Raw genomic sequence first — 24522 nt, 5'->3', positions numbered from 1 at the left:
AGACAGACAGACGGCACAGACAGACAGACGGCACAGACAGACAGACGGCACAGACAGACAGACGGCACAGACAGACAGACGGCACAGACAGACAGACGGCACAGACAGACAGACAGACAGACAGACAGACAGACGGCACGTACAGACAGACAGACAGACGGCACAGACAGACAGACAGACGGCACAGACAGACAGACAGACGGCACAGACAGACAGACGGCACGTACAGACAGACAGACAGACGGCACAGACAGACAGACAGACAGACAGACAGACAGACAGACAGACAGACGGCACGTACAGACAGACAGACAGACGGCACGTACAGACAGACAGACAGACGGCACGTACAGACAGACGGCACGTACAGACAGACGGCACGTACAGACAGACGGCACGTACAGACAGACGGCACGTACAGACAGACGGCACAGACAGACAGACGGCACAGACAGACAGACGGCACAGACAGACAGACGGCACAGACAGACAGACGGCACAGACAGACAGACGGCACAGACAGACAGACGGCACAGACAGACAGACGGCACAGACAGACAGACGGCACAGACAGACAGACGAGACAGACAGACAGACAGACAGACAGACAGACGGCATGTACAGACAGACAGACAGACGGCATGTACAGACAGACAGACAGACGGCACGTACAGACAGACAGACAGACGGCACGTACGCACACACACAGACAGACAGACAGACGGCACGTACGCACACACACAGACAGACAGACAGACAGACAGACGGCACATACGCACAGACAGACAGACAGACAGACAGACAGACAGACAGACAGACAGACAGACAGACAGACAGGCGGCACGTACGCACACACACAGACAGACAGACAGACAGACGGCACGTACGCACACACACAGACAGACGGCACGTACGCACACCACACAGACGGCACGTACGCACACACACAGACAGAAGGCACGTACGCACACACACAGACAGAAGGCACGTACGCACACACAGACAGAAGGCACGTACGCACACACACAGACAGAAGGCACACGCGCACACACACAGACAAACACACACACACACAAACACGCACACACACACACACACAGGACCTGCTCACAATTAGACCACTGACAGACAGGCAGCACAGACCACTACTTGCAACACACACACACACTTTTGCGTTACTCAGCGACACAACCAGTCACACATGAGTGTGTATCCACTCCACTCCAACACATAAACACATGAGTGTGTATCCACTCCACTCCAACACATAAACACATGAGTGTGTATCCACTCCACTCCAACACATAAACACATGAGTGTGTATCCACTCCACTCCAACACATAAACACATGAGTGTGTATCCACTCCACTCCAACACATAAACACATGAGTGTGTATCCACTCCACTCCAACACATAAACACATGAGTGTGTATCCACTCCACTCCAACACATAAACATAAACACAAACACATGAATACTGTACTAAAGGTTTTCCCAATTTGCATTTGAGTTTCGAGTCGTCACTGCTATGACATTATATATTTAAGCAATAACGCCAGAGGGGGTGTGGTATATGGCCAATATACCACGGCCAAGGGCTTTTCTTAAGCACGAAGCAATGCGGAGTACCTGGATTCAGCCCTTAGCTGTGGTATATTGACCATATGCTACAAACCTCTGAGGTGCCTTATTGCTATTATAAACTGGTTACCAACGTAATTAGAGCAGTAAAAATAAATGTTTTGGCATACCCGTGGTATACCATGCAGCATTCAGGGCTCTAACCACGTTGGTTTGTGCATAAGAACAACCTTTAGCCGTGGTATATTGGCCATATACCACACCCCCTCGGGTCTTATTGCTTAAGTACAACAGTTACCCTGATGCCAGTCAGAGCCTGTGTATTTTTTACATCCTAAAACGGTGTATTTGTGCGTCCTTTGTGTGTGTAGTTTGAGTCTATGGTACAGTGTCTATTATTCCTGGTTCTGAGCTGAGCTGGTACAGGTTGCTGTCCTGTCTCCTCGGTGCCTTGCCTCTCTTATTCAGAAGGCATCATCGTCAGCCGAATGGGTCATTTAGAAGAACTGAAAGAAATCACTTTTCTTTTTCACTTGGCTTGGAAACAGTGAAAGGTGTGCCTGGCCTTGGATACACTAAAGAGGCGTGTCCAGACTCTATCTACTAGGCTTCTGATAGGCTGCATGTACCCGTCACTCAGTTTGACACCGCCCCCGCCAAAACAATAGCTCAGTAAAATGATGGAATGGATTTGCATGCTGCTTAAAAAAAACAACAAAGGAGAAGAAATTTAAAACACAATTGTTTTTGTTTGTGTTTTGTTTTCTGCAGGTATATCCTAAAGGAGGCCCGCTCTGCCCGTATTTATATTTATTTGTCATTTTGATTTATTTTGCTCTCCTTTTATATTCTAAAGCATGCATTTCCATTCCACCATCTCCTCCCTCCACTTCCTTTATTGATTTGCCATCACTGTGAGAGAGTGAAGAGGAATGGCGATAGGAGAGATGGAGGAGAGGACCACGGGCCAGCGCTGGGTGGTTCCATAGAGTACAGAGGACGTCTGTCTGTCTGTCTGTCTGTCTGTCTGTCTGTCTGTCTGTCTGTCTGTCTGTCTGTCTGTCTGTCTGTCTGTCTGTCTGTCTGTCTGTCTGTCTGTCTGTCTGTCTGTCTGTCTGTCTGTCTGCCATAAGGGTAGGACCACTAGAAGAGACCCTGCGAACCCCACTGTAAAAAAGCACACTGGTTGCAGCAGTCCAAAGTTGTGTTCAGGAGCCTATAGACACAGTCGACTCCATGTCAGCTGAGATTGACCCCAAAATGGCCGACAGGTCAGTGCAGTGTCAGTGTACTACCAGCCTGCAGCTGTATACTGAGAGAAACTGTGAGAGTGAAAGTGGCCCCGGCTGCCTCTCTCATTGTGTTCTGGATGTGTTGTATTGCTAGATATGGGTAGGCACAGTGAACACTGAACAGCGTTTGCCTTTAGGGGCTGGGAACAAGGCACATAATATAGTATGGCTTATGAGCAGAACATGTGTTTTTCTTTTCTTTTTGACAAAGGCGGTTAGTAGTGCACATGAAGGTCAGGGCTATGTGGAGATGACCTATGTATGAGAGTAGCACTCTCCTCCCTCTGTCAAAATATACCCCCCTTCTCTCTCCAACACTACACTGAGTGTACAAAACATTAGGAACACCTTCATAATATTGAGTTGCACCCCCTTTTGCCCTCAGAACAGCCTCAATTTATCAGGGCATGGACTGTGCAAGGTGTCGAAAGCATTCCACAGGGCCCATGTTCACGCCAATGCTTCCCACAGTTGTGCAAAGTTGGCTGGATGTCCTTTGGGTGGTAGTAGACAATTCTTGATACACACGGAAAACAGTTGTGTGTGGAAAAACCCAGCAACGTTGCAGTTCTTAACCCACTCAAACCGGTGCGTCTGGCACCTACTACCATAAAGGCACTTCAATCTTTTGCCTTGCCCATTCACCCTCTGAATGGCACACATACACAATCCATGTCTCAATTGTCTCGAGGCTTAAAAATCCCCTTCATCTACACTGATTTGATTTGGATTTAACAAGTGACATCAATAAGGGATCATAGCTTTCACCTGGATTCACCTGGTCAGTCTATGTCATGGAAAGAGCAGGTGTTCCTAATGTTCTGTACTGTCAGTGTACAGCCAGATGTATACCTCCATCACTCCTGTCCTGTTGTTAATGTGTTAATGGTAGAGAGATATGCTATCTAAGTCCCTCTCACACCCAGACCAGGAGTGCTTTGTTTTGACTGTCGCCGACAACGTTCAAATCTATTTGGGATATTCTTCCATAGCCGTGATATTTGTAACGTCTGTTTCCATGCTGTCCTGTGCTGTATGCACGTTAATGTTAAAATTGCTGTACAGTAACATTGTTGCATTGTTTACATTACGTGATGACATTATAACACTATATGGACATTGATGGACTGTATAATATATGGACATGGTCAGTGTTGATCTAATGTTGAGTGTCTGTAGAGACATTAAAGTCTAAGCATAAGGAGAAGTCTGTGTTTGTCACTTTTGTGGCCCACACCTATAGATGAATGCGTGTGTGTGCGTGTGCATGCAGTCAGTGGTGGAAAAAGTAGTCAATTGTCATACTTGAGTAAAATTTAACATACCTTAATTGAAAATGACTCAAGTAAAAGTATAATTCACCCAGTAAAATGCTACTTGAGTATAAGTCTAAAACTATTTGGTTTTAAATATACTTAAGTATAAAAAATACCCGTAATTGTTAAAATATACTTAAGTATCAAAAGTAAAAGTATAAATCATTTCTAATTTCTTATATTAAGCAAATTTATGGATAGTCAGGGGCGCACTCCAACACTCAGACATAATTTACAAACTAAGCTTGTGTGTTGAGTGAGTCCTCCAGATCAGAGGCAGTATAGGGATGACCCAGGATGTTCCCTTGATAAGTGTGTGAATTGGGGCCTCCCGGGTGGCGCAGTGGTCTAAGGCATAGCAGTGCTAGCTGTGCCACCAGAGACTCTGGGTTCGAGTCCAGGCTCTGTCGCAGCCGGCCGCGACCGGGAGGTCCATGGGGTGACGCACAATTGGTCCAGCGTCGTCCGGGTTAGGGAGGGTTTGGCCGGCAGGGATGTCCTTGTCTCATCCCGCACTAGTGACTCTTGTAGCGGGCCGAGCGCAGTGCACACTGACCAGGTCGCCAGGTGTTTCTTCCGACACATTGGTGCGGCTGGCTTCCGGAAAAAGGGCAACAAAAAAAAGGGTGTGAATTGGACAATTTTCCTTTCCTGCTAAGCATTCAAAATGCAATGAGTACTTTTGGGTGTCAGGGAAGATGTATGGAGTAAAAAGTACATTATTTTCTTCAGGATTGTAGTGAAGTAAAAGTAGAAGTTGTCAAATATGAATAGTAAAGTACAGTTACCCACAAAAAACGACTTAAGTAGTACTTTCAAGTATTTTTACTTAAGTACTTTATACCACTGCATGCAGGGTGCGTGTATTGTGGACGAGAGGAAGACATCCTTGCATGATGTAGCCCCCTGGCTCTCTCTCTCTGTGTGTGTGTGTGTGTGTGTGTGTGTGTGTGTGTGTGTGTGTGTGTGTGTGTGTGTGTGTGTGTGTGTGTGTGTGTGTGTGTGTGTGTGTGTGTGTGTGTGTGTGTGTGTGTGTGTGTGTGTGTGTGTGTGTGTGTGTGGACCATGTGTGTATAATGAATACAACAAGGAGAGCCAGGAGCAGAGTGTGTGATGTGTGTGTTGAATTATTTATACTGAGGGAGGAAGGGGAGGTGGCAGGGCTTTGTTTAAACTATAATTATCTCTGTACTCACAGGTCCTATCCTACGGTTAGTACTGTACACCCTGTTGTAGGCTCTTACCGCTACACAGCCAGCCTATGTAGACATTGTAGTCCATCGGTGTGTAGGCTACACATTGGACTTTTATGTACATCTCTGTTGTGTATGATTATAGATAGACACACCGTCTGTATCTCCACACTACTACCCTTTACTGCATTCTACTAATAAACTATTGCCCTAACAAATGAATAAAGCTGTTTCGTGTTTGGGTAAAAACCAAATGGCTACGCCTGAGGAAGTGAACACAGCTAAGTCTGAGTGTGAACCGTGCCTCCTGATCTGGATACTGAATGTCTCCAACCACCAACCCAAACGAGCAGCATGTGATTCTGTTGTGCCCAGTGAGTCCCTAGTCCATAGGTCGTCCTCTCTGTCTGTCTCTCCATCTGTCCACACACAGACCACGTCCCGCGCACACTTCCACTCCACATAGCCCCGTCTCTCGCTCTATACTGTAGACACGTAACACACACGTTATACACACTGTACCCCTCACACTCCACTCACCCTCACACCTGCCCTGGGGGTATCTGCCAATACCATAACATCCCGAACATTGATCCTTGAATGCAACTCATTGATCTTCAAAGTGTTTTTTGCAACACCTCTGAATGTTTGATCCTCCTGAACACACTCCAGGTCAACAACTGGCAACCGCAGTAGTAGTTTCATCTCCTCCACAGTGTCTGACTAGAAGTCTCTCTCCTGTTCACTGTTAGTTCTACTGTATGTTCTCTTTGGCTCTCCAGCCGGCCCAATTTCAGCCATTTATCCTATACTTTGTAATCAGCACCACAATTATAACGCAGAAATACGCAGTGATTGCCATTCCATGTGTATTTTGGAAGGTTCCGGTAAGCCAAAAACAATAGCAGTCCAAACAGAACGACCGTTGGGTGGACTTAAAGTATCCGTGGCCGCCCGCAAGGAGGTTGTAGCTGCTTTGAAGAGTCTGGTCCCAAATTACAGCCCTGCCATAATGAAGTATTACTGTGTAATTACCAGGCAGAGCAGGGAAACGAGCTGTGTTTCTCTCTCTGTCGGACACAGGGGTGAAACGGGAGGCAACGGGAGGTTGGGAGAGGGAAAGTGTCGACAGCACAAAGCACCAAGAGGGTGCATGTGTATGTAGCTATGCTTCGTACCGTTCTCTATGGATATACACCTTGCATGTGCCTACTACAATCTGGTGGTAAAGAAGGTGTGTGTATGAGTGTCCACCAGCCAGCTGTGAAAAAGTCTGTTCACACTCACACACTGTGAAAGAACAGGCCTGTTTGGCTGTGGGCTGCGTCGCCCTCACCTGAGGAGTCTCTGGCCTTGTGAATAATCCAACAGTCAGGCCTTCATACATAATGCAGCAGCACAAACATGCTGCCCCCCTCCATCCCTCCCTGCACTGGCACCACCACCCACCTCCACGCTAACCATGCCTGATCCATTTTTCATCAACACCCGGTGCCTGGCCAGCCCCTTTACACAGGTATTTCAGGTCATCTAAAAGTTTCACTAAGAAGGTAGTCAAGGTGTGTCTTACTCCTCCTGTCTCTCTTTGTTGTTATGTTTGGCTAGCTACCATGCTAACAGCCCTTAAAGCTATTTTACCAGGTAAGTTGACTGAGAACACATTCTCATTTACAGCAACAACCTGGGGAATAGTTTCAGGGGATGAATGAGCCAATTGTAACCTGGGGATGATTAGGTGGCCGTGATGGTATGAGGGCCAGATTGGGAATTTAGCCAGGACACCAGGGTTAACACCCCTACTCTTACGATAAGTGCAATGGGATCTTTAATGACCTCAGAGAGTCAGGACATCCGTTTAACGTCCCATCCGAAAGAAGGCACCCTACACAGGGCAATGTCCCCAATCACAGCCCTGGGGCATTGGGAGATTTTTAGACCAGAGGAAAGAGTGCCTTCTACTGGCCCTCCAACACCACTTCCAGCAGCATCTGGTCTCCCATCCAGAAACTGACCAGGACCAACCCTGCTTAGCTTCAGAAGCAAGCCAGCAGTGGGATGCAGGGTGGTATGCTGCTGGCATATTGATGGTCAGTGGTTCCCAAACTTTTTATAGTCCCGTACCCCTTCAAACATTCAACCTCCAGCTGCATACCCCATCTAGCACCGGGGTCAGCACACTCTCAAATGTTGTTTTTTGCCATCATTGTAAGCCTGCCACACACACACTATATGAAACATTTATTAAACATAAGAATGAGTGTGAGTTTTTGTCACAAGCCGGCTCGTGGGAAGTGACAAAGAGTTCTTATAGGCCCAGGGCACAAATAATAATATAATAATAATCAATAATTTTGCTCTTTATTTAGCCATGTTACATAAAGAAAAACTTTATTTGTTCATCTGAAAATGTGAATAACTCACCAAATATTAATGAGAAGGGTGTGCTTGAAAGGATGCACATAACTCTGCAGTGTTGTTGTATTGGAGAGAGTCTCAGTCTTAAATAATTTTCCACACACAGTCTGTGCCTTTACTTAGTTTTCATGCTAGTGAGGGCCGAGAATCCACTCTCGCATAGGTAGGTGGTTGCAAAGGGCATCATTGTCTTAACAGCGCGATTTGCCAAGGCAGGATACTCTTGAGCTCAGCCCAGTCAAGAAATATGTCAGTGGCTTCTGATTTAAATTCAATTTTCACAGAACAGCTTGTTGCAATTTCGATGAGGCTGTCTTGTTCAGATATCGGTAAGTGAGACTGGAGGCAGGGCATGAAAGGGATAACGAATCCAGTTGTTTGTGTCATCTGTTTTGGGAAAGTACCTGCGTAGTTGCGCACCCAACTCACTCAGGTGCTTCGCTATATAACATTTGACATTGTCCGTAAGCTTGAGTTCATTTGCACACAAAAAATCATACAATGATGGAAAGACCTGTGTGTTGTCCTTGTTAATGCAGACAGAGAAGAGCTCCAACTTCTTAATCAGCCTCAATTTTGGCCCGCACATTGAATATAGTTGCGGAGAGTCCCTGTAATCCTAGATTCGGATCATTCAGGCGAGGAAAAAACATCACCCAGATAGGGCAATCGTGTGAGAAACTCGTCATCATGCAAGCGGTCAGACAAGTGAAAATATGATCAGTAAAGAAAACTTTAAGCTCGTCTCTCAATTAAAAAAAAAAAAACGTGTCAATACTTTGCCCCTTGATAACCAGCGTACTTCTGTGTGTTGTGAAAGCCTTAAATGGTCGCTGCCCATATCATTGCATAGTGCAGAAAATACATGTGAGTTCAGGAGCCTTGCTTTAACCATTTTCACTGTAGTGTCCAAAACGTCTTTCAAGCTGTCAGGCATTCCCTTGGCAGCAAGAGCCTCTCGGTGGATGCTGCAGTGTACCCAAGTGGCGTTGGGATTAACTGCTTGCATGCATGTTACCACTCCACTAGGTCTACCTGTCATGGCATTTGCGCCATCAGTACAGATACAAACACATCTTGACCACTAAAGTCCATTTGATGTTACAAAGCTGTCCAGTACTTTAAAAATATACTCTCCGGTTGTCCTGGTTTCCGGTGGTTTGCAGAAGAGGATGTCTTCCTTAATTGACCCCCCATAAACATACCAGGAGCTGTGCCAGGCCCGCCATGTCATCCAGCTGTAACGCATAGAATTCACTGGCTTGGATGCGAAGCAGTAATTGTTTAAAAACATCTCCTGCCATGTCACTGATGCGTCGTGAAACTGTTGTTTGAAGAAGGAATTGTCTATATAGTTTTTTGGGCCTTTTCCCTCAGCATTGTCCCAGCCATATCCACGGTACAGGACTATAAAACGTTTGGGAACCACTGCACTAAAGTAATACTGCAAAAAATGAAATTAACTTTGTGTCCTGAATACAAAGTATTATGTTTGCGGCAAACACATCACTGAGTACCACTCTTCATATTTTCAAGCATGGTGGTGGCTGCATCATGTTATGGGTATTCTTGTCATCGGCAAGAACTAGGGAGTTATTTAGGATAAAAAGTAACGTAATAGAGCTACGCACAGGCCAAATCCTAGAGGAAAACCTGGTTCTGTCTGCTTTCCAACAGACACTGGGAGATAAATGTATCTTTCAGCAGGACAATAACCTAGAACATAAGGCCAAATATATACTGCAGTTGCTTACCAAGATGACATTGAATGTCCTGGGTGGCTTAGTTCATTTTTTCTTAAATCTGCTTGAAAATCTATGGCAAGACTTGAAAATGGCTGTCTCACAATGATCAACAACCAACTTGACAGAGCTTGAAGAATAATAAAAAAAGAATACTGAGCAAATATTGTACAGTACAGGTATGCAAAGCTATGAGAAACTTACCCAAAAAGACTCATAGCTGTAATCACTGCCAAAGGTGATTCAACATGTATTGGGGTTTGAATACTTATCTAATCAAGATATATTAGTGTTTTATTTTTCATATACAGTACCAGTCAAAACTTTGGACACACGTATTCATTCCAGGTTTATCTTTATTTTTACAAGTTTCTGCATTGTAGAATAATAGTGAAGACATCAAAACTTTGAAGTAACACGTATGAAATCATGTAGTAATCAAACAAGTGTTAAACAAATCAAAATATATTTGAGATTCTTCAAAGTAGCCACCCTTTGCCTTGATGACAGCTTTGCACACTTTTGGCATTCTCCCAACCAGCTTCATGAGGTAGTCACCTGGAATGCATTTCAATTGGTCTCATGAATCCAAATTTGAGATTTTTGGTTCCATCCGCCGTGTCTTTGTGAGATGAAGAGTAGGTGAGCAGATAATCTCCACATGTGTGGTTCCCACCGTGAAGCATGGAGGAGGAGGTGTGATGGGATGGTTTGCTGGTGACACTGTCAGTGATTTATTTAGAATTCGAGGCACACTTGACCAGCATGGCAACCACAGCATTCTGCAGCAATATGCCATCCCATCTGGTTTGCACTTAGTGGGACTATCATTTGTTTTTCAACAGGTAAATGACCCAACACACCTCCAGGCTGTGTAAGGGCTATTTGACCAAGAAGGAGAGTGATGGAGTGCTGCATCAGATGACCTGGCCTCCACAATCACCTGACCTCAACCCAATTGAGATGGTTTGGGATGAGTTGGACCGTAGAGTGAAGGAAAAGCAGCCAACAAGTGCTCAGCATATGTGGAAACTCCTTTAATACTGTTGGAAAAGCATTCCAGGTGAAGCTGGTTGAGAAAATGCAAAGGGTGGGTACTTTGAAGAATCTGAAACACTTTTTTTGTTACTACATGATTATGTATGTGTTATTTCATAGTTTTGATATCTTCACTATTATTATACAATGTAAAAAATAGTCAAAAATAAAGAAAATGAGTAGCTGTGCCCAAACCTTTGACTAGTATGGTGCATATAGGTAGGGCTAAAGTGGCTAGGCAACTGGATAGATAATAAAAAATGTAGCAGCAGCAGTATGTGATGAATCAAAAGAGTTGATGCATAGAGGGTCAATACAGATAGTTTGGGTAGCTATTTGGTTAACTATTTCGTAGTCTTATGGCTTGGGGGTAGAAGCTGTTCAGGGTCCTGTTGATTCCAGACTTGGTGCATTGGTATTGCTTGTCGTGCGGTAGCAGAGAGAACAGTCTGTCTCTTTGGTGGCTTCGGTGGCTGGAGTCTTTGACAGTTGTTAGGGCCTTCCACTGACACCGCCTGGTATAGAGATCCTGGATGGCAGGGAGCTCGGCACCAGTCATTTACTCAGACCTGTTGTGCTTGCTAGTGTATTAATAGCTCATAGTCTTTGACACAGAGCTGTTGGCTAGTGTGCTGACTGTCATAGCTGTTTTGCTAGCATGCTAACAGCGGTGGGGTCAGGACCCTCAGCGAGCCACGGGCCGGTGCCCTAAATGAGAACCATGCCCCATTCAGGGACGCGAGTCGGAGAGAGCAGGGTCAGCAGCTGGTGGAGGATATGGCAATCATTTATAAAAATATGCTTTCTCAAGCCCACGAAAACAAAAAGGGCTCAAACCCAACAGCTGGGAAGGGTTGGAAGTAGCCCCAAGGCTGGCAAGTCCCCCTCCAGATGGGGAGGTTAGGCCGGGGCTAGCCAGGCTGCTCCACTTAAACTTCCGATTCCCATTAAGGGAGCCGAAGATTGCAGGGGAAGGGGAGAGGAAGAAAAGCAAGGAGCATGACTGCTCTGTTTTTCACCCCGCTTAATCAAATAAAGCAGGAAGCTTCCGAGACAGAAGACTTGTGTTTATTGATATTTACGAATACACTCCTCCCCCTCCAACTTAACTTTTATTTATTTTCAAAATGTGTATTTTCTCTCTCAGATATTCTCTGGAATTTTAAGCCTTTTTTATGCTTGTCGTATATATGTCCACTGAAGAAGCTGAGAATGTCCTAATACGTCACTTTTAGTAATGTTTTTCTTCTCTGTAAGTGTTCCATTGTTTTAAATTGAGCCACAGGGAAATTTAGAAAGAGCCCCACATCCGCTGTACTGAGAGTGATTTGCAAACGCAGGTCAATTTGTTCTAATAAGGGTTTTTGTATTAAATGGCCACATGGAACATTCTTTAAATAAGAATTGATGACCCTCTTTCCCCTCACACTGATCAAACACACACACACACACACACACACACACACACACACACACACACACACACACACATACAGTGAATTCAGGGAGGTATTCAGACCCCTTTACTTTTTTCACATTTTGTTACGTTACAGCCTTATGCTAAAATGCATTAAATCATTTTCCCTCTTATCAATATACACACAATACCCCGTAATGAATGAGCAAAATGTTTTTTATTAAAAATAAAAACTGAAATATCACATTTACATAAATATTCAGACCCTGTACTAAGTACTTTGTTGAAGCACCTTTGGCAGCTATTACAACCTTGATACTTCTTGGGTATGACGCTACAAGCCCACCTGTATTTGGAGTTTCTTCCATTCTTCTGTGCAGATCCTCTTGAGCTCTGTCAGGTTGGATGGGGTGTGTCGCTGGACAGCTACTTTCACGTCTCTCAAGAGATGTTCGATCGGGCTCATGTCCGGGCTCTGGCTGGGCCACTCAAGGACATTCAGAGACTTGTCCCAAAGCCATTCCTGCGTTGTCTTGGCTGTGTGCTTAGGGTTGTTGTCCTGTTGGAAGGTGAACCTTCGCCCAAGTCTGAGGTCCTGAGCACTCTGGAGCAGGTTTTCATCAAGAATCTCTCTGTACTTTGCTCTGTTCATCTTTCCCTCGATCCTGACTATTCTCCAAGTCCCTGCCGCTGAAAAACATCCCTTCAGCATGATGCTTCCACCACCATGCTTCACCGTAGGGATGGTGACAGGTTTCCTCCAGACGTGATGCTTGGCATTCAGGCCAAAGAGTTCAATGTTGGTTTCATCAGACCAGAGTATCTATCTCATGGTCTGAGAGTCCTTTAGGTGCCTTTTGGCAAACTCCAAGCAGGCTGTTATATGCCTTTTACTGAGGAATGGCTCCCTTTTGGCCACTCTACCATAAAGGCCTGATTGGTTCTCCCATCTCCTTAGAGGAACTCTGGAACTCTGTCAGAGTGACCATCAGGTTTATTTTTGGGGGCGATATGTCAGCTTTAATATTGCAGATAGATTGTAGCTTCCATCAATGTAATTGTCTGCATCATTCCAATCCCCCATTATATACACTGCTCAAAAAAATAAAGGGAACACTTAAACAACACATCCTAGATCTGAATGAAATAAATAATCTTATTAAATACTTTTTTCTTTGCATAGTTGAATGTGCTGACAACAAAATCACACAAAAATAATCAATGGAAATCCAATTTATCAACCCATGGAGGTCTGGATTTGGAGTCACACTCAAAATTAAAGTGGAAAACCACACTACAGGCTGATCCAACTTTGATGTAATGTCCTTAAAACAAGTCAAAATGAGGCTCAGTAGTGTGTGTGGCCTCCACGTGCCTGTATGACCTCCCTACAACGCCTGGGCATGCTCCTGATGAAGTGGCGGAAGGTCTCCTGAGAGATCTCCTCCCAGACCTGGACTAAAGCATCCGCCAACTCCTGGACAGTCTGTGGTGCAACGTGGCGTTGGTGGATGGAGCGAGACATGATGTCCCAGATGTGCTCAATTGGATTCATGTCTGGGGAACGGGCGGGCCAGTCCATAGCATCAATGCCTTCCTCTTGCAGGAACTGCTGACACATTCCAGCCACATGAGGTCTAGCATTGTCTTGCATTAGGAGGAACCCAGGGCCAACCGCACCAGCATATGGTTTCACAAGGGGTCTGAGGATCTCATCTCGGTACCTAATGGCAGTCAGGCTACCTCTGGCGAGCACATGGAGGGCTGTGCGGCCCCCCAAAGAATGCCACCCCACACCATGACTGACCCACCGCCAAACCGGTCATGCTGGAGGATGTTGCAGGCAGCAGAACGTTCTCCACGGCGTCTCCAGACTCTGTCACGTCTGGACACTACGCTGACAGACACAGCAAACCTTCTTGCCACAGCTCGCATTGATGTGCCATCCTGGATGAGCTGCACTACCTGAGCCACTTGTGTGGGTTGTAGACTCCGTCTCATGCTACCACTAGAGTGAAAGCACCGCCAGCATTCAAAAGTGACCAAAACATCAGCCAGGAAGCATAGGAACTGAGAAGTGGTCTGTGGTCACCACCTGCTGAACCACTCCTTTATTGGGGGTGTCTTGCTTATTGCCTATAATTTCCACCTGTAAAACGAGTCCTATATCGACGTAACCTGAAAGGCCGCTCAGCAAGGAAGAAGCCACTGCTCCAAAACCGCCATAAAAAAGCCAGACTACGGTTTGCAACTGCACATGGGGACAAAGATTGTACTTTTTGGAGAAATGTCCTCTGGTCTGATGAAACAAAAATCAGAACTGTTTGGCCATAATGACCATCGTTATGTTTGGAGGAAAAAGGGGGATGCTTGCAAGCCGAAGAACACCATCCCAACCGTGAAGCACGGGGGTGGCAGCTGGTTTGAGAGAATGGCAAGATTGTGCAAAGCTGTCATCAAGGCAAAGGGTTGCTCTTTGAAGAATCTCAAATATAAAATATATTTTGATTTGTTGAACACTTTTTTTTGGTTACTACATGATTCCAAATGTGTTATTTCATAGTTTTGATGTCTTCGCTATATATATATGTATACAAGGTTGAAGTCGGAAGTTTATATACACTTAGGTTGGAGTCATTAAAACTCGTTTTTCAACCACTCCACAAACGTCTTGTTAACGAACTATAGTTTTGGCAAGTCAGTTAGGACATCTACTTTGCGCATTAACACAAGTAATTTTTCATCAAGCCATGAGGATGATCAATGGAAACAGGATGCACCTGAGCTCAATTTTGAGTCCCATAGCAAAGGGTCTGAATAGTTATGTAAATAAAGTATTTCTGGTTTTTATTTTTAATACATTTACAAACATTTCTCTAAAATCTTTTTTCACTTTGTCATTATGGGGTATTTATTTAATCAATTTTAGAATAAGGCTCTAATGTTACAAAATGTGGAAAGAGTCAAGGGGTCTGAATACTTTACGAATGCTGAATATACATATATACACACACACACATACATACAGGCCTGCTGTGCGTATTGTGTTACTAGAGAAGGTTAAATTGTTCGATTCTATGGTGAAAAAGCATTTCTAAAGTGTTTCCGGGGCTGTCCAGGATTGGTCTTCAAGTGAAAAAAACGGAGCTGTTTCGCACAGCACTGGTAACAGACTGGCAACCCTAATACAGATCTAATATGAGCCATTGCCAAGAGAGTACCTCCATCATATACAGAGCAGGCTGACATAGAAGGGGCGGGTTTCCCTTATCTTGCAACCCATTTCCAGAGTTGTCATTGCATCATTATAGAGAGAGGCTCCTTTAATGTTTACTACTAGTATGAAGTTGTCGTGTGTGTTGCCATGTTAAACCCTATGTATGTGAAAAGGGTTCATCCCACCACGAATCCCTATTGCAATAACGAACCATGTGGATGAGGTAGAAAGTGCATTGAGCCCTGAGCCAAACCCCCTTCACTTCCTATACAAGCCCTTGGCGTAGGGAGTACCACAATTTCCCAACTTTTATTGGAATATAAAAACCCTAGAATAAATATTCCTCAGACATCCTAATGTAAAAGTCATATGTATGGCCTTTTGAAAGTAAAGGAATTGGTATTTGTGGTCAATGGGAGGATGATATTATACCCACATTATATTGTTGAAAAATGTAATTGTGAGTTAGATTATAGGTTTGGATGCCAAAGCGGATGTACACTTTCAGATATTGACATCAATGTTTTTAAAGGTATATGAAAACATTCCTATTTGATATAGTTAGACCGTAGACGCCGTAGAGTTCACATCATGTCATGAAACACGAGCGCTGGTCTTAATTTGAACAAAGGACCACTTTCTTGATAAGCCGCACTGGGGTGGCATGTCTTGGTTTATCAATGATGTTATTGTGAGAAGTCATTGAGAAGTGACAGCTTCGTTTCCCCATCTCTCTTTTTCTCTCTTTCCCTGTCTCTCTCTCCTTGTCTCTCTGCCCCTCTCTCTCTGTCCCTCTCTCTCTGCCCCTGTCTGTCTGCCCCTCTCTGTCTGCCCCTCTCTGTCTGCCCCTCTATCTACCCCTCTCTATCTGCCTCTCTCTCTGTCTGTCTCTCTCTGTCTCTGTCTGTCTGTCTGTCTGTCTGTCTGTCTGTCTGTCTGTCTGTCTGTCTGTCTGTCTGTCTGTCTGTCTGTCTGTCTGTCTGTCTGTCTGTCTGTCTGTCTGTCTGTCTGTCTGTCTGTCTGTCTGTCGCTCTCTGTCGCTCTCTGTCGCTCTCTGTCGCTCTCTGTCGCTCTCTGTCGCTCTCTGTCTCTCTCGCTCGCTCTCTGTCTCTCTCTCGTCTCCTCTGTCTCCTCTGTCTCTCTCTCTGTCCTCTGTCTCTCTCTCTGTCCTCTGTCTCTCTCTCTGCCTGTATCTTGACTCAGTCTCACTATTTGTGTGAGCTCACTCTCTGACATCACCTCGGCCGGCAGCAGTCTGTGTGGGTGAGGGTGTGTGTCTTGTGACAGCAGCAGTAGACACAGTGAGGTAATCCAACCCTAGCACGGCGGCCCCCCCCCTCCAGCCCTCTGGGCTGGCTACTCACTGCTCCCAGGGTCAAAGTTCATGACCTCTAGGATCTGGTGAGGTCAGTGTCCCAGGGCTCTGCTTCTCTCCCGGAACACTCCTGCTGCCCACCCCTCCCAGACATTACTGGCCCATTAGGGGAGGAAATTGAAAACACGGACCCACCCCCTTACACACACACACACACACACACACACACACACACAATGGAGGCAGCCGGCGGACGCCATTTGTAGGGTCTAATTGTAGTGTAATTAAGATATAGCTGAGGGGGTGAGAAGGGTTGAAGGGTGAGACTGTGACAGGAGGGGAGAGCATGATGTTGATGAGAGGTCAGTGAGAGGGTCATCTAGCGTCACTCCAAGCTTCCGACAGAACATTCCCCCAGGAGTGTGTTTGTTGCTGTCACTTGGGTTCAGAAAAGTAGCAGACCTTTGCCCTCTTCTGCGCTACACAGACTCTAGTATTTAGTGAATTTCTGAATAAAAAAACAAATTATTTTTCAACTAGTTACTTTTACATGTATTTCTACACATCACCATGGATGTTCTGCAATCATTTCAGACATTACAACAAGAATGAAAACAGCTTTTCTGACCCTGGAGTTTTTAAGAAATCTGGTTCGCCATTTAGTTCGCAATTTGGCCATCACTTTAGATTAGTCCTAACCAGGCTTGTTAAACTACAGCCTGGTCTCTCCTCTCAGCCCTGTAACATTAGATCCCAGGTTACGGGACATGGAGTGTACATGTGTATAAAACACAATTTCCCAAATGGCACCCTATTCCCTATTTAGTGCACTACTTTTGTAAATTGCATGTACACTGTATATTACTTTTGACCAAGGGCTTTACTCAATAGTATATAGGGAATAGGGTGCCATTTGGGATGCAGTGTGCTCTCACATCAAATGAAAGAAAGCAGCCTCCCCCTGTTCATTAGCCCCAGCCTTATTGAGTTAGTTAGAGCCCTAAACCTCTACCCTAACCCCTAGCTGCTATTCCCTTCCCTTCCCTGGGCTGTCTCATTCCCCTGCCTGGCCTACTACTGACACTGAGAGGCTGCTCACTGACACTTACCCTCCGCCCGCCTGGAGCCTGTCTCTCTCTCCCTCTCTCCATCTCCCTCTTACTCTCTCCCTCTCTCCATCTCCGTCCTACTCTCTCCCTCTCTCCATCTCCGTCCTACTCTCTCCCTCTCTCCATCTCCCTCCTACTCTCTCCCTCTCTCCATCTCCCTCCTACTCTCTCCCTCTCTCCATCTCCCTCCTACTCTCTCCCTCTCTCCATCTCCCTCCTACTCTCTCCCTCTCTCCATCTCCCTCCTACTCTCTCCCTCTCTCCATCTCCCTCCTACTCTCTCCCCCTCTCCATCTCCCTCCTACTCTCTCCCTCTCTCCATCTCCCTCCTACTCTCTCCCTCCCTCCATAGGGGAAACACATATTCATAATTAGAGAGTTAGTGTAGAGTCACAAGCAGTCACAGGAGTCTGACATGATGAACCAGGTCAGGTCTCTGTAGTAACATGATGGACCAGGTCAGGTTTCTGTAGTAACATGATGGACCAGGTCAGGTCTCTGTAGTAACATGATGGACCAGGTCAGGTCTCTGTAGTAACATGATGGACCAGGTCAGGTCTCTGTAGTAACATGATGGACCAGGTCAGGTCTCTGTAGTAACATGATGGACCAGGTCAGGTCTCTGTAGTAACATGATGGACCAGGTCAGGTCTCTGTAGTAACATGATGGACCAGGTCAGGTCTCTGTAGTAACATGATGGACCAGGTCAGGTCTCTGTAGTAACATGGGGGACCAGGTCAGGAGGCTGATGACTGCATGACTCATCAGCCATCTGGGCTCTAGTAAAGATCAGAATGATTGAATTTGTGTGAAAATTCAGTGAATATATAGATTGTCATAATATGTTTGTTAGTGGTGGGTTTAGAGTAGAAGTGAATGAGAACTTTCTGAGAGTGTTAGCTGGAGTCTACAGAAGGTTGTGTCTCAGTCAGTGTTCTCTCTGTGACTCTGTGTAAACAGACACCTATCGACAGCTGGCCACTTGGCTATAGAACAGCCCTGTCTCTATATAGAGAGAACTACTGACCCCACCACACACACACACTTGGAATCAGGCACGTACACTTACATGACCACACATACATAAACAGCCATAAACACACATCTGCCTGACCACACAAAAACGCACACATTGTCCCTTCCGCACGCACGCACGGCTACTTAGTGTGCTCGCTCCCCTAGAGACGGACTGGGCCGTGTTTACGGCTTTTCCGGAACTTTCACAGGAAGCGAGTGCTTCTCTCCACTTCCAACTTTGTATTTTTGCATCAACACTTGGTGGGGTTTATTTGTGCAGGACAACAGTGCTGGAGGATTTATTGCACTGTAATCTAAAGAGAGAGAGACCTACATCCCATAATACAGCGGTCAGAGATACTGTCTGCCTGCCAGGAAAACTCTCCAAACTCATCCCCATCTCTCCCTCTTCTCTTCTCCTGTCCTCTTGACCTAGTGGCTGGTTGTCCCTGGTGTTGTACATAGTGCGTGGTCATGCCAGATTCATCTTGTGCAACACGCCTCATTCACCTCTATCTAGGATGTACAACACTAGAATAGACATTACATACGCCCACACACAGCTCATCCTTAACTGCTGCTGTACATCTGAGGAAAGCAGATCTGTATCACTTAGTGTTGTGCTGCTCAGTTCAGCCTTTCTCGCTCACACACACACACACACACACACACACACACACACACACACACACACACACACACACACACACACACACACACACACACACACACACACACACACACACACACACACACACACACACCTCTTTCTCTCTCTCACACACACCTCCACCACCTACCCCATATCCCAGACGCCACATGAAGTCCAACAGCTGGACATAAGCACATAAATCTGATCTGTCCGTCCCTCCACCCTATTCATCTCTAATTATTGATAGAAGACAACTGTTAATGCCTTGCATATGATTCCTTCTCTCTCTCCCCTTCTCTTTCTCTCCCTTCTCTCTCTCCCTTCTCTCTCTCCCCTTTTCTCTTTCTCTCTCTTCTCTCTCTCCCTCCCTTCTCTCTCTCCCTTCTCTCTCTCCCCTTTTCTCTCTCTCTCCCTTCTCTCTCTCTCCCCTTTTCTCTCTCTCCCTTCTCTCTCTCCCTTCTCTCTTTCTCCCTTCTCTCTCTCTCCCTTCTCTCTCTCCCCTTCTCTCTCTCTCCCTTCTCTCTCCCTTCTCTCTCTCTCCCTTCTCTCTCTCTCCCTTCTCTCTCTCTCCTCCCTCCTCCCTCCTCTGAACAGCTCATCACTCTTAAACAAGCTGTCTCTATCATCTCAGCCAACTAACTCCCCATCCCTGAGTCCCAAAAACCACCAGCGCAGAGAAAACGACAGCCTCCAACAGAGCATCACACTGCCCAGCCTAACACAGTACACTGCCCAGCCTAACACAACACACTGACCAGCCTAACACAGCACACTGACCAGCCTAACACAGCACACTGACCAGCCTAACACAGTACACTGCCCAGCCTAACACAACACACTGACCAGCCTAACACAGTACACTGCCCAGCCTAACACAGTACACTGACCAGCCTAACACAGCACACTGCCCAGCCTAACGCGGCACACTGCCCAGCCTAACGCGGCACACTGCCCAGCCTAACGCGGCACACTGCCCAGCCTAACGCGGCACACTGCCCAGCCTAACACAGCACACTGCCCAGCCTAACGCATCTCACTGCCCAGCCTAACGCGGCACACTGCCCAGCCTAACGCGGCACACTGCCCAGCCTAACGCGGCACACTGCCCAGCCTAACGCGGCACACTGCCCAGCCTAACGCGGCACACTGCCCAGCCTAACGCGGCACACTGCCCAGCCTAACGCGGCACACTGCCCAGCCTAACGCGGCACACTGCCCAGCCTAACACGGCACACTGCCCAGCCTAACACAGCAGACTGCTTCGTGACCAAGCACTCACCCCAGTCCAGATCCCCTCTCACTGCACTTCAAATTAGTCTGGCCATAAAAACAAGCTGTTCTGGACGTTTTGATGTGTGCGTGGGTATGAGTGTGTTTGTGTATAGAGTAGTTCATGGCATGGTTGTTTTTAGCTACAGTACATGTCTGGATGTCTTTATTGTTGAGTGGAGGTGAAACGTGTTGCTTCTCAGTGGGACCTCTTGTCAGAGAGTCTAAGGTAATTGAAATATGAAGATTGCTAGGGCATCAATGTACTTATCTTTACATATTTTTGTAAGTTGAATTATGATCTTTTTTATGGCAGTAAAAACATGCGGATTGCCACTGATCACAATTAAGACTTGTAGTGGTTGTATAATAACCACTGATCACATCAAGACTTGTAGTGGTTGTATAATAACCACTGATCACATCAAGACTTGTAGTGGTTGTATAATAACCACTGATCACATCAAGACTTGTAGTGGTTGTATAATAACCACTGATCACATCAAGACTTGTAGTGGTTGTATAATAACCACTGATCACATCAAGACTTGTAGTGGTTGTATAATAACCACTGATCACATCAAGACTTGTAGTGGTTGTATAATAACCACTGATCACATCAAGACTTGTAGTGGTTGTATAATAACCACTGATCACATCAAGACTTGTAGTGGTTGTATAATAACCACTGGGTGTACAGGCAATTTACTATCACAAATCTCAACAATGAGATTTCCATAAAAAATCCTGTTTTTTATGGAAACAAACTCTATAGAAAACCATAGGTTAATCAATGAAATCTACTATCCTAAGTGATTTAGATGGACATAGTCAACCAGGGATGGGCAACCCTTACTTACTTACTGTTGACAGTTAGAATTGTATAATACAAAAGGTAAACTTTTGAAATGTGGTTGTGCATCAGCTAACATTTGTTAGATTGGTAAATGAGTCTAGTGGCCAGCTATCTAATCTTGTAGTAATCATGGTCCAATTACCTACTGGGGGGGCCCCCATTGATATTGTTAGTCACTCTCACTCAGCTATATTAAAAAGTCACATTTTTCTCACCACCCATTGCAAAATGAGTAGAATTGCATGACATTTGTTGTAAAATTACTAAATCTTCTGTCCACCCCATGGGAAAATGTGTAGAATTGCACCAAACCTGCTTTAAAACGTTAACATTTTCTTACGCTGTATTGCAAAATGTGTAGAATTGCAGGAAATGAACTCTAAAACTTCTAAATGTGTTGCTCGCAAGGTGGGGGGCAAGGACCAGCTGACTGCATGTTTGCGTATGAATGTGGGTATGCAGACCCATGAGCCACTGAGACCCCTCATGATGAGTTCAGATTTTTGGTGGCCCCGACCCCCATCAAAGTTGCCCATCCCTGCAGTAAACGATTGAAGCCCACATCTTGGAACAGTTCTGTTATTTCCACGTTCTTTCCACACTTGTCTTTTTTTCCTCCAACCTCCTCAGACAATATTTGTCATGCTGCTTGTGTATTACAAACCCCCAGAGCATTGTAACGGATACACAGAGATCCCAACAGCACTCTCAGACCAAGGCCCAGTCCCAAATACCACCCTATTCCCTACATCAGCCCTACTTTTTACCAGAGCCCTGTGGTTTTCCCTGTTGGTCCTGGTCAAAAGTAGGGCACTATGTAGGGAATAGGGTGCCATTTGGGACGCAGACCAAGGCTCCGAGCTGAGTAAATATTTGGAGGGCCTTGGTTCAGAGGAGACGCTCTGCTGTAAGAAGGCCCTTGAACTCTTGGCTGTCCCACATTGGGAGAGAGAGGCTTGAGTATGCTAGCAGTGTATGTGTGTGTGTGGTGTGTGTAGTACAATCTACACTCGGCTGTCCGCTACACACCGATAAACACCCTGTGCCGTGTTCTGCCCTCTTCCGAGTGTTGTACGGTGGAATAATACACACACTGAGGATACACTCACTTGCATAAATATACATATGCTAACTGGACACGCACACACGTATGCACACATGTTCACACAAATGTTACAACACACATGATGTATGCATGCTCATACCTAAACAGTTTACACAGACACACACCTCTACTGTACAGATTCACAGTCCTCTTTATACACATATTACACAGACACACACCTCTACTGTACAGATTCACAGTCCTCTTTATACACATATTACACAGACACACACCTCTACTGTACAGATTCACAGTCCTCTTTATACACATATTACACAGACACACACCTCTACTGTACAGATTCACAGTCCTCTTTATACACATATTACACAGACACACACTCAGCAGAGCCCATTGACAGGAGTCCATTGTGACTAGGAGACCAGGAAGAGAGAAAATGAAATGTCTGTTTGTGATTCCCGCTCACTGCTACCCTTCCTTAAAACAGCCATGGTTCTTTGAGAATGCCTCATTGGGAGAGAGGGGGGAGGAAGGAGGGCAGGGGGGAGGAGAGAGAGGGGGTAGGGTGGACAGGGAGGGATAGAGAGAGTCAGTCAATCACAGCCAGGGAGAGGGGAGGAAGAAGGTGGAGGGGGGGGGCAATATAGGGGAGAGGGACGGGTGTCGCTGCAGGGCCCGTGTGAACTTCCTGTGAAGGTGTGGAGGATGAGGCGGCGCTGGGAACAGAGGCGCATAAGCGGCACGCGGAGATGAGTGTCTGAGCCACGGCTTAGATGTGACTGTTTCACCCCGCCGTCCATCTCTCCCTCTATCCATCCTTCCATCCCTACTGGCTATGATGATATTCCACCAAGCTTCACAGACCTCTCCCAGAGCAGCGGCTTTTAAAAAGGAGACATGGTGTACTGTGTTGTCAGAGCACTGGAAAGGCTTCTCATCTCTTTCTCTCCTCTCTCTTGCTTTGTTGTTTCTTTTTTTCTCTTCTTGCTCATTGAAAAGCTTCACTCGCTGTTGAGTGTGTCAGGGAGGAAGGGGGTTGGTGTGGGTCACAGCACCAGGAAAAGCCTGGGTGGAAACTTCCCAGCGTGGGGTAGCTGCTTCTCACACAACACTGTCACTGTTGACGTGACCTGACCCAGGTCTGGCCCGGGTCTGGTCCTGGTGCTGTAGCAGGGTGGTGGAGAGTGGACCCAGCAGGTGGTTAGACCCACCACCCTGCTGTTTCCTCTGTCACCCTTTCTTATTGTCTTTCTCTCTCTACATCTCTCACTCTCTTTCTCTCTTTCTCTGCTCTCTGGAGCAGAATATACCTTGTTCTAGACTATAGTGTTTATCTCCTGACACTCTCAGTCATGTGGAGGGACTTCCAGCCCCTACAGTCAGTAATTCCAGCCAGACACCCAGTCATTATTTTAATAAAATGCAATTACCACCATTACTGGGACAATTGGGTTTTGTGACTGCCCTTTTCTGTACCCCAGCCCTCTCCAGCCCCCTCATTCCACCCCCACACTAGACAAATACCCTGACCGTCCCCACCACACTACTTTATGCCTTGGCAGCAGGTCAAGCCGTGGGCTGTGGGCCATGGGGCTGTAGGGAGGTCAGAGGGAAAACACACCCTGTATTGTGTTGTTGTTTAATTCAACGTAATCTAAAGTGTTCCATGGGAGGGGGGTCCAGTGGTCTGGGGTCCCTCTCCTCCCCTCCCTTCTCCCCCCGCTGTGGAATTTCATTAAAGTGTTAAAAGAGAGGCTTCCATTTATCGTGGATGTCAGAGCCCAGTGTAAAGTGTGTTTTTTAAATGTGTCTCAGTGTGGTTAGGAGAGGAGGGCCCGTTTTCCCTCCATGTGGTTTTAGGTCATGAGGGGGGCCACTGTTGTGGGACAGCGTCACACGGGGTGGTGGGGTGAGAGGCAAGCTTTTGTGATATAAAGACGACCCGGCCAAACTGGGCTGCCTTTGTTCTGGGCTGGGCTGCCTTTGTTCTGGGCTGGGATGCCTTTGTTCCTGCAAAATATGAT

At 46.1% G+C, this 24522-nt stretch overlaps 1 protein-coding gene across 5 annotated transcripts in view; it reads left to right on the top strand.

Moving 5' to 3' along the window:
• LOC106581027 (BCAS3 microtubule associated cell migration factor) overlaps positions 1-24522 on the top strand; it is a 339535-nt gene that overhangs the window by 196942 nt on the left and 118071 nt on the right. Inside the window, exon 25 of one of the 5 annotated variants that reach the window (XM_045703735.2) lies at positions 2355-4082. The exons of the other annotated variants lie outside the window; for them this stretch is intronic. Within the exon in view, the coding sequence (XP_045559691.1) occupies positions 2355-2365 (11 nt within the window). The 3' untranslated portion in view covers positions 2366-4082. Of the gene's footprint in view, positions 1-2354; positions 4083-24522 lie in introns of those variants that run through there. 5 annotated transcript variants of the gene reach the window in all.

The sequence above is a fragment of the Salmo salar genome, chromosome 20, assembly GCF_965601325.2.
Source record: "Salmo salar chromosome 20, fSalSal1, whole genome shotgun sequence".
Taxonomy (NCBI): Eukaryota; Metazoa; Chordata; class Actinopteri; order Salmoniformes; family Salmonidae; genus Salmo; species Salmo salar.
This window is presented reverse-complemented; position numbering and strand designations above follow the sequence as displayed.